At 50.5% G+C, this 13,333-nt stretch overlaps 1 protein-coding gene across 1 annotated transcript in view; it reads right to left on the minus strand.

The window, feature by feature from the left end:
* ZMYM3 (zinc finger, MYM-type 3) overlaps positions 1-12,173 on the minus strand; it is a 23,357-nt gene extending 11,184 nt beyond the window's left edge. Inside the window, exons 1-12 of the mRNA XM_009997063.1 lie at positions 11,309-12,173; positions 10,682-10,725; positions 10,231-10,303; positions 9,123-9,414; positions 7,498-7,675; positions 6,867-7,079; positions 6,153-6,303; positions 5,477-5,592; positions 1,804-1,890; positions 1,340-1,490; positions 586-758; positions 5-162 (exon numbers count right to left, since the gene is read on the minus strand). Of these exons, the coding sequence (XP_009995365.1) occupies positions 5-162; positions 586-758; positions 1,340-1,490; positions 1,804-1,890; positions 5,477-5,592; positions 6,153-6,303; positions 6,867-7,079; positions 7,498-7,675; positions 9,123-9,414; positions 10,231-10,303; positions 10,682-10,725; positions 11,309-12,173 (2,501 nt within the window). The remainder of the gene's footprint in view (positions 1-4; positions 163-585; positions 759-1,339; positions 1,491-1,803; positions 1,891-5,476; positions 5,593-6,152; positions 6,304-6,866; positions 7,080-7,497; positions 7,676-9,122; positions 9,415-10,230; positions 10,304-10,681; positions 10,726-11,308) is intronic.
* Between the last annotated feature and the right edge of the window lie 1,160 nt (positions 12,174-13,333).

Below are 13,333 nucleotides of genomic sequence, written 5' to 3' on the forward strand. Positions count from 1 at the left end.
CAGCAGGCTCTCGGGCCCCTTCTGCGTGTCCAGGTTGGGCTGGTTCTGTTGATTGTAAAATCGCAGCAGACACTGCTGGTTGCAGAAGTGTTTGATTTGCCCCCGCCAGTGGATGGTTTCCAGCAGCTTCCCCTGACGCTTGCAGGCATGGCACCGAGCTGCCTAAAGCCCGCATCAGCAGGAGAGAAACAACGAGTAACTAACCACACCCCCTCCGAGTGCAACACAACTCTCCAGTGAAAGGTGCACATGGCAAGGTGCTGTGAGCTTCCCCACAGCAGTGCCCTGCCAGTGCCAGCCAGGGACTCCAGCGGTGCGAACTTCTCCCAGCAGCACTAGCCGCGGATCCAGCACTGTGAGCTTCCTCAGGGCAGTGCTCTGGCAGGATCAGCTGGGGACTCCAGCTACGTGAGCTTGCCCGTAGCAGTGTCCCGTCATTGCCAGGCAGGACTCCAGCAGTGCCAGGTTCTCCGCAGCAGTGCCAGCCAGACTCCAGCAGTGTGAACTTCCTCAGTGCAATGCCCACTTATCTGGGTGCCGTGCCCACCACAGCACTTAGCACAAGCTGCCAGTGCCAATACTGACCTTGAAGTACCAGAGCAAGTATTTGCTTTTGCAGTCTTCACTACAGAAGTCCCAGGTGCTGCCCTCCAGCTGCTCGGTGACCGCCCGCTGGCAGGTCTGAGAACAGTAGGTGCAGGTGATGCAGCACAGGCCCAGGTTCTTGGTGAAATCCTGTTTGTAAAGAAGCACACACCCTGCGGAGAAACAATAGGAGTGAAACCTTCCCAGGATGAACTGGGGGCCTCCCTGACCCAAACATGACCAGAATCCAGGTCTGCGGAGACAACAGAGCATATGCAACACACTGCAGGGAACAATCCAGCACTGGCCCCTGGGGCTGGGATAAGATGGGACCTCATGGGGACTTGCCATCTCTCACCTCCATGCTTCTAGGAAGAGTCTGACTCCAACCTCCTGTGTGCAGGAACCCAGCAGGCAGGGCAAGGCCAGGTCAGGCCAGCCCAGACGCAAGAGTGTAGAAGTGCATGATGACAGGAGGAGCGGAGCTGCCACCTGCTGTCTCCCCAGCCCCCAGAGAGAGAAAAGCTGTGAGAAAGCCCTCCCCAAGGACACAATGAACGGTAAAGATATTGCCCTAGGGCCTGGCTGGACAGCAAGCCATCCCCACGACAGTCCTCCCTTCACTGCATGGTCAGGCGCTCGCCCCAGGGCCTGGCTAAGACCGTCTCCCCTCTGTTCCTCTCCATGCTCTCTTCTCCTCCCTCTGCATGGGCTGGCATGGGGGCTCTGCCTCTCCTGTGCCTTCCCCAAGTACCTTCGCTGCAGAAATTCTTCTCCACTCCAGAGAAGCGGATCTTCTCATGCAGCAGCTTCTCCTGCTTGCAGTGCTCACACTGAGACACCACCCCACGCAGCCGCTTGAAGTCCTCGCAGCAGTCCTTGCAGCAGAACTGATACACCTTGTCCTGCCAAAGAGACCACCACCAGGTTGGCAGGAGGTCCCCACGCTTCTCAGGGAAGCAAGAGCAAGACCACAGGGCTGAGTCAAGACCCCAGCTCTCCTGGCATGGCGTTTGGCAGAAGTGGTGTCCTCCTGCTCTTCTGACATCCTGCTGAGCATCAGGAGCACAGCACTCAGGGCAGTCTCCAGGCATGTCTCTGCAGCTAGGGCATCCAGAGCTCTGGCACAGAAGGAGCTCTGCTTTGATCAGGGAGGAGCCCTGTGGACCTCACTAGGGTTGGCTTCCATGTCAACATCCCCCTGGTGGAAGTCCTCACCTGCCAGTCTAGGATCTCCGGCTTCCCGCTGAACAGATTGTGGCAGTAATGGCAGTTGAGGTGGATCCCGCCTTCTGGGCTGGTACGCTGCAGGAGACAGAGACAGCTCATGGAGGGAGGACACACAGAGGGCAGCAAGCACCTGCTTCACCTGCCACCACCTCCTGCCTCCTCCACTGCTCACAGCAGACTGTCTGCCCCTGCCAGTGACTCACAGTCAGTCCATCAGATCATGTCTCAAGCTGCTGGAGAGCAGATTCTTGGGCAATTTCACTTTGCTTCCAGTGTACTGGGTCCAGCTCTTCTCAGGAAGGAAAGCTTTCAAGCTGCCACCCCTCTAGATTTGAAAATATTAGTAGACAGGGGCTCTGCTACCTCTTCTGAGAATGTCTCTCCCATCTTGAAGCACGGGTGTGCCTGGTTTCTATTTTCAAGGTAACGAAACTTCTGAATTCAAGCAGCCATTCTCATCCCACCTTCCTCTGCTAGACTAAACAGCCATTTAGCACTTGGTGTCTTGTCCACAAGGATATATTTATTAATAATGTAATCTTCCTGGTTTTCTTTCTGATAACCTCAGGGAAGATGCTCTGCGAGTGCCTCAGTCTATGCATTTTTCAAGCTCAAATACAATTTTTCTTTCTTTTTTCAGCATACTTCCAATTTTTCTTCAACATTGAAAATTAAGTGGGCATCAGATTAACATCCCTGCTACCTGTGCAACATTCTACATAGCTCTTCTGCTCCCTAGCCCCCAAACTTTACCTCCCTGTTCCTCTGCTTGTATTTGAAGTAACTTAACTTAATCCTTCCCTTTGTGGCTGTAAAATGAGATGTCCATACTGAATGGCCCCTCTGATGCAATCCCAGGGCATTCAAAAAACCCCTACTTTCCCAGGATTTCAATCCCCACACTACGTGAGGAAGGCTGATACGGGATCTTGCCCTGAGCAAACGTTAGGAGGAACCAGTCTTGTCAAGCAATTCAATTGTTTTGCTTTTTATGGCTGCCCTGACCTCAGCATGAGTTAACACTTCACCAGCTTTTGTTTAATCTGCAAAATCTTTATCATGTTTACTTTGACTTTATAGGCAGATGGGGAGGGACTTTTCACCACAGAAGGCAGTGGTAAGACAAGGAGGAATGGTTTTAAACTGAAAGAAGGGAGATTTAGGTTAGACATCAGGAAGAAATTCTTCTCCATGAGGGTACCAAGGTGCTGGAACAGGTTGCCCAGGGAGGTTGTTGATGCCCCTCCCTGCAGGTGTTCATGGCCAGGTTGGATGAGGCTTGTGTAGCCTGGTCTAGCATGAGGTGTCCCTGCTGATAGCAGAGAGGCTGGAACCTGATGATCCTTAAGGTCCCTTCCAACCTTCACCATTCCATGATTCTATGACCAATGAAGATGTTGAACTCCTTGGGCTTGATACTGATCCCCAAGAAGCCACTTTGAAACACTCTCTTCAGCGTTTTTTCTTTTACAAGTGTGTTCTCAGATATGCTAGCAAGTCAGCTCCTGAACCAGATTATATAGGGGTTTACCCATAGCTTACAAGGCTGATTTTATATGGCAGTAATTCAAGTTAGGTAAATTAGGTGAAGTCCTTGGTCACTGAAAAAAGGGAAACTGCACTCTGTTTTTAAAACCAACAGAAAGGAGGATCCTGAGAACTACTGACCTGTCAGCCTCACCTCTCTGTCTGGGAAGATCATGGAACCAGATCCTCTCAGAAGCTATGCTAAGGCTGATGGAGGACAGGGAGGTGATTTGAGACAGCCAGCATGACTTCACCAAGGGCAAGTCTTCTCTACCAACCTAGTGGTCTTCTATGATGAAGTGACTACATCAATGGACTAGGGAACAGCTATGGATGTCATCTATCTGGTCTTCCATATGGCCACAACATCCCTCTCTCTAAATTGAAGAGATACGGATTTGATGCATGGACTGTTTGGTGCATGAGGAACTGGTTGGACAGTCACATCCAGAGGGTAGTGGTCAACAGCTCAGTGTCCAGATGGAGATCAGTGGTGTCCTTCAGGGATCCGTACTGGGACGAGTACTGTTTAGTATCTTCATCAATGCCACAGACAGTGGGATTGAGTGCACCCTCAGCAAGTTTTTGGATGACACCAAGCTGAGTGGCATGGTTGACACACCTTAGGGATGGGATCCCATTCAGAGGGACCTGGAAAAGCTTGAGAAGTGGGCCCATTATGAACCTTACGAGGTTCAACAAGTGCAAGGTCCTGCACCTTGGCTGCACAACCCCTGGTATCAATACAGGCTGCAAGACGAAGGGATTGAGAGCAGCTGGCAGAAAAGGACTTGTAGGTACTGGAGGATGAAAAGCTATACATGAGCCAACAATGTCCAACTTGCAGTCCAGAAAGCCAACTGTATACTGGCCTGCCCAAAAAGAAGCACGTCCAGTAGGTCAAGGGAGGCGATTCTGTCCCTCTACTCTGCTCTGGTGAGACCCCACCTGGAGTGCTGTGTCCAGCTCTGGAGTCCTCAGCAAAGGTAAGACATGGACCACAAAAATGATTCAAGAGCTGGAACACCTCTGCTTTAAAGACAGAAGGCTCCAGGGAGATCTGTGGCATTTCAATACTAAAAAGGAGCTTAATAACAAAGATGGGGAGAAACTTTTCAGTAGAACCTGTTGTGATAGGACGAGGGTAATGGCTTTCAACTAAAAGCGAGTATATTTAGATAAAAGGAAGAAATTTTTTTACAATGAGGGTGAGGAAACACTGGAACAGGTTGCCCAGAGAGGTGGCAGATGACCTGGAAATGTTCCAGGTCAGGTTGGACAGGGCTCTGAGCAACCCAATGTAGTTGAAGATGTCCCTGCTCACTGCAGGAATGTTTAACTATGAGCTTTACAGGTCCATTCCAACCCAAACCATTATATCAAAGATTGATTAAAAAAAACTGAAACAAACTGAAGAATTCCTGGCACAAAAACCACAAGAAAGAACAAAGCCCAAAACCAAACACTGCAACTGCCAGTAACTAACCCTTTGCCTGAGATTCTCTAAGTTTCCACAGTTGCCCAAGGCATGTCCTGGCCTCAGCTCCCCAGGTCTTCCTGGCTGCTGCTTTGTAATTTGACAACTGTACAAAACTAATACTCTTCCAGTTGCCTTTGAATAACACAAACATTTCACAGATGCTGAAACTTAACATCAGGAGATGAAAAACCACCAGTCAAGCTTGGGAGAATTATTAAATATGAGGTATCCAGGCCTGACAGTTGTAAGTTTTTAGACAACCTAGAAGCTTTATGATCTGGTGACACTAGCTCAGAGGGCAGCTCTGCCCCCTTCCACCCCACTAGCAGGTGCCCACTGTGCTTTGCAAGTTTAATTGTGCTTTTGCTTGTGCCCTCAACAAGGTCACCACATCCCAAACCACTCATGCAGCACAGCTCTGCAGAGCTGGGCATAACCTGGTAGACAGGAGGGAATTACAGCCTGTCTTATCCCAACAGAGGAAGGGGACACAGGGCCAAGACTGAGACAACCACAGTTGCTGCAAGTTGTGCTCCAGCAGAGAACTTCTTATGGACCCTTCCCTGTGGAGCTTTGGGAAGGTGGAGCCTCTGCCAAGTGTCAAAGGAGGCATGAGCTCTATGGCCCAGCCCAGCATGAAGGGTATTTCAGTACCTGGAATTTGGTCCAGCAGCTGGGGCTGCAGAACTGGTAGACAACCCGGTCTGTCTTGTTGTAATAGCAGGGTTCAGATAAACTCTTTCTGCAGAAGCTGCAGGGTCTAGGGGGACCTGATGAAACAGACAGGAATTGGTGAAGGCAGCAGCACAGGATGTGGAACTGGATTATGAGGATGGCATGCAAGCTACTCACTCATCCTCATCTGTCAAACTGTTGTCAAAAAGCAAGAAACAAGAACACCAGGAAACTAAAAGCACCAGATTCTGCTAGGACAGAAACGTTCAACACAGATGGACACCAGTGTCCAAGGAAGTGACCTTGACTCTACAGGAATTTGGTCAAAATAGGCTGCAGTACCTGCACCAGAGATCGTACCCATTCCTGGACACCCTGGTACTTTGTGTAATGGAAAGGGCAACGGCAGCACAGCACAACACTACAACTGCTTCCTGCACCCTCAGGAAAGGCAATGCACACTACCCCTCAGTATTAAGATGTCTACACACTGCAAGGATTCCACTCTCTCCAAATCTCTTTCCACTTGTCTCACTGGACTCCTCCCCAGACAAGCAAAAGCCTTATTTCCAGTCTCATCTACAAGCGATAAGTAGTACCAAGGAAGGAGTTACAATGGAGATGTTCATGATTCCCTGTATGTAGGTGCTCTTACCAACCAAGCCTGACTGCTTCACTTTGTGGGAGGTAGTGCAGCAAATGGAGCAGAACAGGCCCATCTTGCCGCTGCGATCCACGTTGGGCAGCATGTCGAAGTTCTTGCACAGCGTCTTGCACCACATGCACGGGTAGACCCGAGTGTTCTTCTGCAAACACAGAGCAGAACAGAGCTGCCAAGGAGACCACAGCTGGTGAGGAACGACCCTCATATCCCACCTCACTGCTGTATCCACCAGAGAGCATGGAACACCTGATGCCAGAGCCAGGCTCACAGTTCAGGTGGTGGCAGCAAAAAAGGCTGCCTTCAGCACCTCACCTTCTCATTCCAAGGGTACCCTGGCAGGAATATAGAGCTTAGCAATCCCATCAAGACAGCTAAGTGAAGCCTGCTTAGGCCACAGAGGAACATATCCAGGCAAACTTGGGGAGACATCCAAAAGAAACCAGATCATGCTAACTGCATATACTACTGTGACTGCACAGTCCAGCTTACTGAGCGCCCGATGCATGCTTGAGTCCAAGGGCCCCACACAGAATAAAAACACTGTTTGCCTGCTTCAAAGTTTCTCCACAGCAATCTCTTAAGTGTTTTGACAGCAATCAAAGGCCAGGAGGATTCAAATGACCTGCTTTTGCATAAAGTGCCCTGTGCCACAGGAGCTGTGTGCCCATGGAGACTCTCCCACCCCAGGCAGGTGACTTCACACACCTTCTTGTAACTGTTGAGACAGGCAGAGTTGCAGAAGCGTTTTTGCTGGCCTTCATGGAAGAGGTACTCCAGGGGCATGCCCTTGTTGTAGATGTAAAGTCCACAGTTGTCACAGCAGTTGGTTTTCAGCCCCTTGGTGGCCCGGAACTTGGTGAAACAAGCATCACTGCAGATGCGGTGAACCACGTTCCCATTGCTGACCTCATGCTGGATCTGCAGAGACAACATTGCTGTCACTACCCCCAACCATCATGTTCCTCCTTCTGACATGTGTGCACCACTACTACCACAGCCCTTGAGGTAACAGGCTGTTACACTAAACCTCAGGCAAGTGCCACACTGCAAGCTGGTGTGGACTCAGACTAGTGTCCCCTGACAAAAGCCAGCAGAGCAGTTGGCAGAGCAGAGTGGCAGGAAGCAATGAGCTTCAGGGCAGAGAGAAGCAGAAGCCTTATTTCTGGTTCACAGTAACAAAGAATGGCCTTGGAGTGAACACAAGCAAACTCAGGGACTGAGGCCTTACACCATGGGAGAACCTGGCCAACATCCTGCAAAGGTCACGGGCAGGGCCAGGTGCTGCAGGTCACAAGCACCTCATCCAGGAGAGAGGAAGGACAAGGGATGTGTTTACCTCCCCGGGTTTGTGGCAGACACTGCAGCGGCTGCTGTCCGAGGCATCTGCAGACTGAGGTGCTGGTCTGTGCTGCTGGGCCTCATAGAGGGAGAGGCAGACAGAGGTGCAGAATTCGTGGAAAGAGCCGCCTGAACCGATCTGGGCAACCACAGAGTCCTTGGTGTTCCAGATTTCTCTGGGGATCAGGAGGGGGATGAGTTAGTACAACCCTGCCATGACAGGAAAGGATGCCACACTGCAATGCATAGGACTTTTGGTGTCACAAAAGGGTGGCAAGAACTGTCTCACAGCAGCTCCTGTCCTGGCCCAGAGCAGTGGTGCCTGAAGACAGAGCATGCACGAGGTTGTCTGGAGAGGAGGCTGGGACATGGGGCCCTGAGCCTGGGGACAGGCAGGGATACGGAATCACATGAAGGGAGTGTAGGAAGCACGGGATATACAGTGTGTGAAGGAAGACATGAGGCAGCAGCTGGCACTGGGCTGGAGAAATGTGGGTGAATGGGAAGCATGAGGATGATGGATGGGGACTGGCAGGAAGGGCGGGGGGGCACGTGAGTGGGGCCACAAGCAGAGGAGCACTCAAGACAGGGGAGTGAACACACACTTTTTACAGAAGGTGCATATCTTCTTGCCGGGCGGTTTTTTCGAGAAAGTGGTGAGGCAGGAGCTGGAGCAGAAGAGCTGAGGGAGCCCTTTACGCTGGTAGGCTGTCTGTCCCTTCTGCAGAGGGGCCCGGCAGTTGGCACAAGTCATCTTGGTGACAGGAGAACGGGCAGCTCGCTGGGCGACCTGAGCGCGCAGGGACATGCGGGTGGAGCGGCGGGTGCGGAACGGAACAAAGTCCTCATCGTTGGGATCATCCACCATCGCATCCGAGTCTTCGTCGGAGACTGGAACTGCAAAGCAGCAGAGAAAGGCCCACGGAAATCCCTCATTAGGAACTGAGACAGAAACCTCTGCTGTAAGACACATGCTGGGGCTTTCTTTGGTCGCCTTTCTGGAGTCCCCCTACACCCTTTGTTCCTGCCTGGGTGGAATGATAAAGGCACTTCAGAAAGATAATCTGTTGCAACTGGAGATAAGTCAGGAGGTCCTTCAGCAAACTGGGCAGGCAGACAGAGGTGCAGAACTCGTGGAAAGAGCCGCCTGAACCGATCTGGGCAACCACAGAGTCCTTGGTGTTCCAGATTTCTCTGGGGATCAGGAGGGGGATGAGTTAGTACAACCCTGCCATGACAGGAAAGGATGCCACACTGCAATGCATAGGACTTTTGGTGTCACAAAAGGGTGGCAAGAACTGTCTCACAGCAGCTCCTGTCCTGGCCCAGAGCAGTGGTGCCTGAAGACAGAGCATGCACGAGGTTGTCTGGAGAGGAGGCTGGGACATGGGGCCCTGAGCCTGGGGACAGGCAGGGATACGGAATCACATGAAGGGAGTGTAGGAAGCACGGGATATACAGTGTGTGAAGGAAGACATGAGGCAGCAGCTGGCACTGGGCTGGAGAAATGTGGGTGAATGGGAAGCATGAGGATGATGGATGGGGACTGGCAGGAAGGGCGGGGGGGCAGGTGAGTGGGGCCACAAGCAGAGGAGCACTCAAGACAGGGGAGTGAACACACACTTTTTACAGAAGGTGCATATCTTCTTGCCGGGCGGTTTTTTCGAGAAAGTGGTGAGGCAGGAGCTGGAGCAGAAGAGCTGAGGGAGCCCTTTACGCTGGTAGGCTGTCTGTCCCTTCTGCAGAGGGGCCCGGCAGTTGGCACAAGTCATCTTGGTGACAGGAGAACGGGCAGCTCGCTGGGCGACCTGAGCGCGCAGGGACATGCGGGTGGAGCGGCGGGTGCGGAACGGAACAAAGTCCTCATCGTTGGGATCATCCACCATCGCATCCGAGTCTTCGTCGGAGACTGGAACTGCAAAGCAGCAGAGAAAGGCCCACGGAAATCCCTCATTAGGAACTGAGACAGAAACCTCTGCTGTAAGACACATGCTGGGGCTTTCTTTGGTCGCCTTTCTGGAGTCCCCCTACACCCTTTGTTCCTGCCTGGGTGGAATGATAAAGGCACTTCAGAAAGATAATCTGTTGCAACTGGAGATAAGTCAGGAGGTCCTTCAGCAAACTGGGCTGAAGTATAATTCCTCTTCAGGAAGTCATGGCTTGCAAAGGTTGAGCAGAAGCCCAAAGTGTGAATATGTACAGCAGAAAGCCCTCCAAGAACTGGTAGATCTTAGAGGACAACAGCGGGATCACCAGCCTCCAGCACAGGCAGGCAAGGAAGGAGCACCACACAAACATTAGGGGACAGCAGGGTGACACTCAACATCTCAAAGAGCAGAGATATCATGTATTTCTGCAGGAAAATCCCCAAAATACAACCTTCCTTCAGATGCCCTGCTGCCATAGAAACAAAGGAAGAAAGTTCTTGGAGGAGGAGATGGAAGATGGACTTTCTGGGAAAAAGCCCAGAGTCTCTTCCTTGGTGCTTGGTGTCCACACACCACTGTAAATATGCTATAATCCTCCCTTGAACCTAAGCGCCCTGAGAAAGCAAGGAAAGTACCCCAGGATGAAGACTCATGGGGTGAAGGGATCCGTCCTGTGCAAGAAGAAATTCAGCACAGAAGTTCCGGAGTTCCCACTATACTCACACCAGGAATTAAGATGCCCACAAGGGGCCTGGGCCCTGCTCTCTAGCTGAAAATTGGTATTGGCCACCCTATTTACTCACTGCTTTCAGAGGAGTTCACAGTTTCAGGTCTGGCCGTTTCCGATCTTCTGGCTCGTTCACTTCTTTTCTGCTCCTAGAACACATCCAAAAAGATACTTAGGCAAACCATCTGCTAGGACAACCATGGATAAATATCCCAGATTATGGTGGAGTTTCAACTTGGAATTTGCTTTCCCAGTAACTAGGCTGAAAATGGATAAAACTCCACAGATACCTGATCAGAGTTGGCAAGATGGGGGAGAGGAGGAAGAATGCTTATGAGAATGACATTCCAGATAGGGGCAGCAAGGACACATTGAAGCCACAGTACAGCACAGTGGAAGTACACAGGAGACATGCAAACTCCTTCCCAGAGGGGTCATGAGACAGTCAGTGTCCCTCATGTAGTCTGACAACAGCCAGCTACCCTTTATGCTCCCACAGCATACATACTTCACTGCATTCTCCTCACCTTCTCAGCTGGCAGGTCACTTTTCTTCCCAGACTGGCCTTCTCCTGGAACAGAAGCACAGATGAAGCTTGCATCTAACATCTTGCTTTTCTCCAACAGAAGAGGACAGGTGTTCTTCAAATGCAGCCACCCTTTGGGTCAGTCTGCACATGAAGCTTGACAGTCCTGGTTAACAAGCACAGTTCTGGTGGTGATCAGACACAGGAAAGCTCCTAAACCCACCACCTGTAGTTAGAGGTCCAAACACGCAGCTTGGGAGGAGTTGTGTAAGGGTGAGATCTCCCTGTATGGGGGGGGCATGCTGAGCAGTTGCCTCCAACTGCTTCTGACCAAGACTGAGCATCTCCTGAGGATGGCCAGCCTGGGCAGAGGAACTTTGCCTATTGGAAACACCTTCTCCTGGTGACCCTCAGGTCCAGCAAAGACTCCAGTGATGAAGAGTGTGAGCTAAGCTGATGCGCAGCCCCAGCTTTATCAGGGAAGCTCCTACTGACACAAGCACTGAATATCAAACTTAAAAGCTATGAAAGCCAGAGCAAGAGCTTGTGTGCACCAAGGGGGCAGCTTCCAGATCATTATGACCTCCTGAGCAAAAGGAAGCCAAGTTCTGCAGACACAACGACCTACCTGCTGGTGGTGAGGCTTCCTGTGCTTTGAGTACACTACTTTCCTTATGTGAGTTGTTCCCCCTATCACTCCCTTCCTCTGGCTGGTTCTCCTCTCTGGGCTCAAGGGGCAAAGCTGAAGTGCTGTTGTCCAGGCTCAGTTTCACCTCTGCTTCCCCTGCTAGTCCTTCTCTCTGCATGGGTGAGCTCTTCTTTGGTGCCTTCAATCTCATCTTCTTTGTCTGTTTAAGACTGAGTTGGGGTGGGGCAACTGGTGGGCTTGAGGATTGTGCTGTGATTTCTTCTGTGGCTGGAGCACCGCTGAGGTCCCTGGAGTCAGTAGTGGGCTGTTGGGGTGATTGAGGGCCTTTGTCACCAGACAGCGCAGGAATAGCAGAAGCATCATCTTCCTTTACATCCTCAGAGACATTTTTTGATGCATCTTCCCCTTCCTTCTGTGTTTCTGGAACAAGAGCTGAGGAGTCTACTGGTCCTTCCTCCACATCTTGGGAAGGATATGCGTTACACGGCCCATCCAGACCCCCTGATTTATCTAGCTCCAAGGCAACAGTTTTTTCCAAGTCATCTAAGATCTCAGGTTTCTCCACCATATCCAAGACACGGGGTTTGTCTAGAACAACGTTGTTTGATTTGTTTACTTCAGACAGGCTCTCTGCTTTCACTAGAAGGTCCAAGTCCCCACCTGCAGTCATCTGCTTGGATTGATCCCAGTCAGGGGGCTGAAGAACTGAAGCTTCTTGGGCAGAAGCTGTTTGGGAGCCCAGGAGATCTTCTCCAAACTCCATGTCAGCAGGGAGATCACCAATAAGTGGTTTGTCAGGCAAGGACAGGGGGTCCAAAGATCCCGAAAATTCACTGGAATCCATTTAGATGATGGCAACTGGAAATGAGAAAAAGACTTGCAAGTTACTGAAAAGCAGTCTAACACATCACATGAACTGTCCACTCTTCTGAACACTGGTGGAGTAAAACAAGGCCCAGTAATACTGCTAGCCCTAACCAGGATACCAGCAGGTCTCTCACCTCTACTTGTGAGGTTACAAAACTCCGACACCAAACAGCAGCAGCAGGATGCAGCAGCTGGGTACAGCAGAACTTTGGGAGCTCCACAGCCTCCACACATCTCACCACAGCACAGCACACATACTTGCTTATGATAAATGACAAAGTGGGGCATCAAAAATTACTTAAGTACCAATTCAGGAGGCTTCACACAGCTATGTGGTGAAGGTGGTGTAGAACCACCTTCCCTGACTTCCTTTCTGTCTCACCAGACCTAAATAATCTGGTCTTTCCTTTCTCCTGTTCTGTTCTGTTCTGATGAAGGTAATGTAGATTTTATTTTTAAAATATCTTCTCTCTTAAACAGAGAGACAGAAAGAACCCCTTGACAGCTCTGCAGCCTGAGTCTTGAACAAGATACTGGATGACAAGATGCATGAATTTTATCAGAGGACAGATACATACACACATCAGAGGACATGTTATAGCCTAACTACAGCTACAGCATAGCCCCAGAACTAAGTAGGGTAACATTCCGACACAGAACAACTGGAAAAGCTTAAGTTAGAACTAGGAGGAATTCTAGAGAGTAGCAAGATGAAAGGTGGTACAGCCCATCATGTTAAAGACAGCTATAGGAGAATGAACAAAGTAGACACAAGTATGCAATGCAGGGACAGGAAAAAAGGCCAGAGTGACTTTGCAGGTCACAGACAGCACACTTGAATGGGAAGATGTGATGCTGACTGCTAACATCAGAGGGACAGAGTTACAGCCCAGGTCCTCGTGGTCAACATTATCGTAAGAGAGAAGAGACAAGACTTTGAGATGAAGCAAGTAACCATTTATAACAATATTGGTTAAAAAATAATTTACCCACACAAAGACATAATGGTTGACAAACCTGAAGAGAGAAAGGGAGAAGAAGCTGGAGTCTACAAGTGTTGAAGCAAAGACTTGAAGTAGCAACATGTCCCTAAAACAGGCTGCAAGTAGATACTACAAGGAAGGTACTAGAATCAAA

The sequence above is a fragment of the Chaetura pelagica genome, unplaced genomic scaffold (assembly GCF_000747805.2).
Source record: "Chaetura pelagica isolate M959 unplaced genomic scaffold, ChaPel_1.0 scaffold344, whole genome shotgun sequence".
NCBI classification, from domain to species: domain Eukaryota; kingdom Metazoa; phylum Chordata; class Aves; order Apodiformes; family Apodidae; genus Chaetura; species Chaetura pelagica.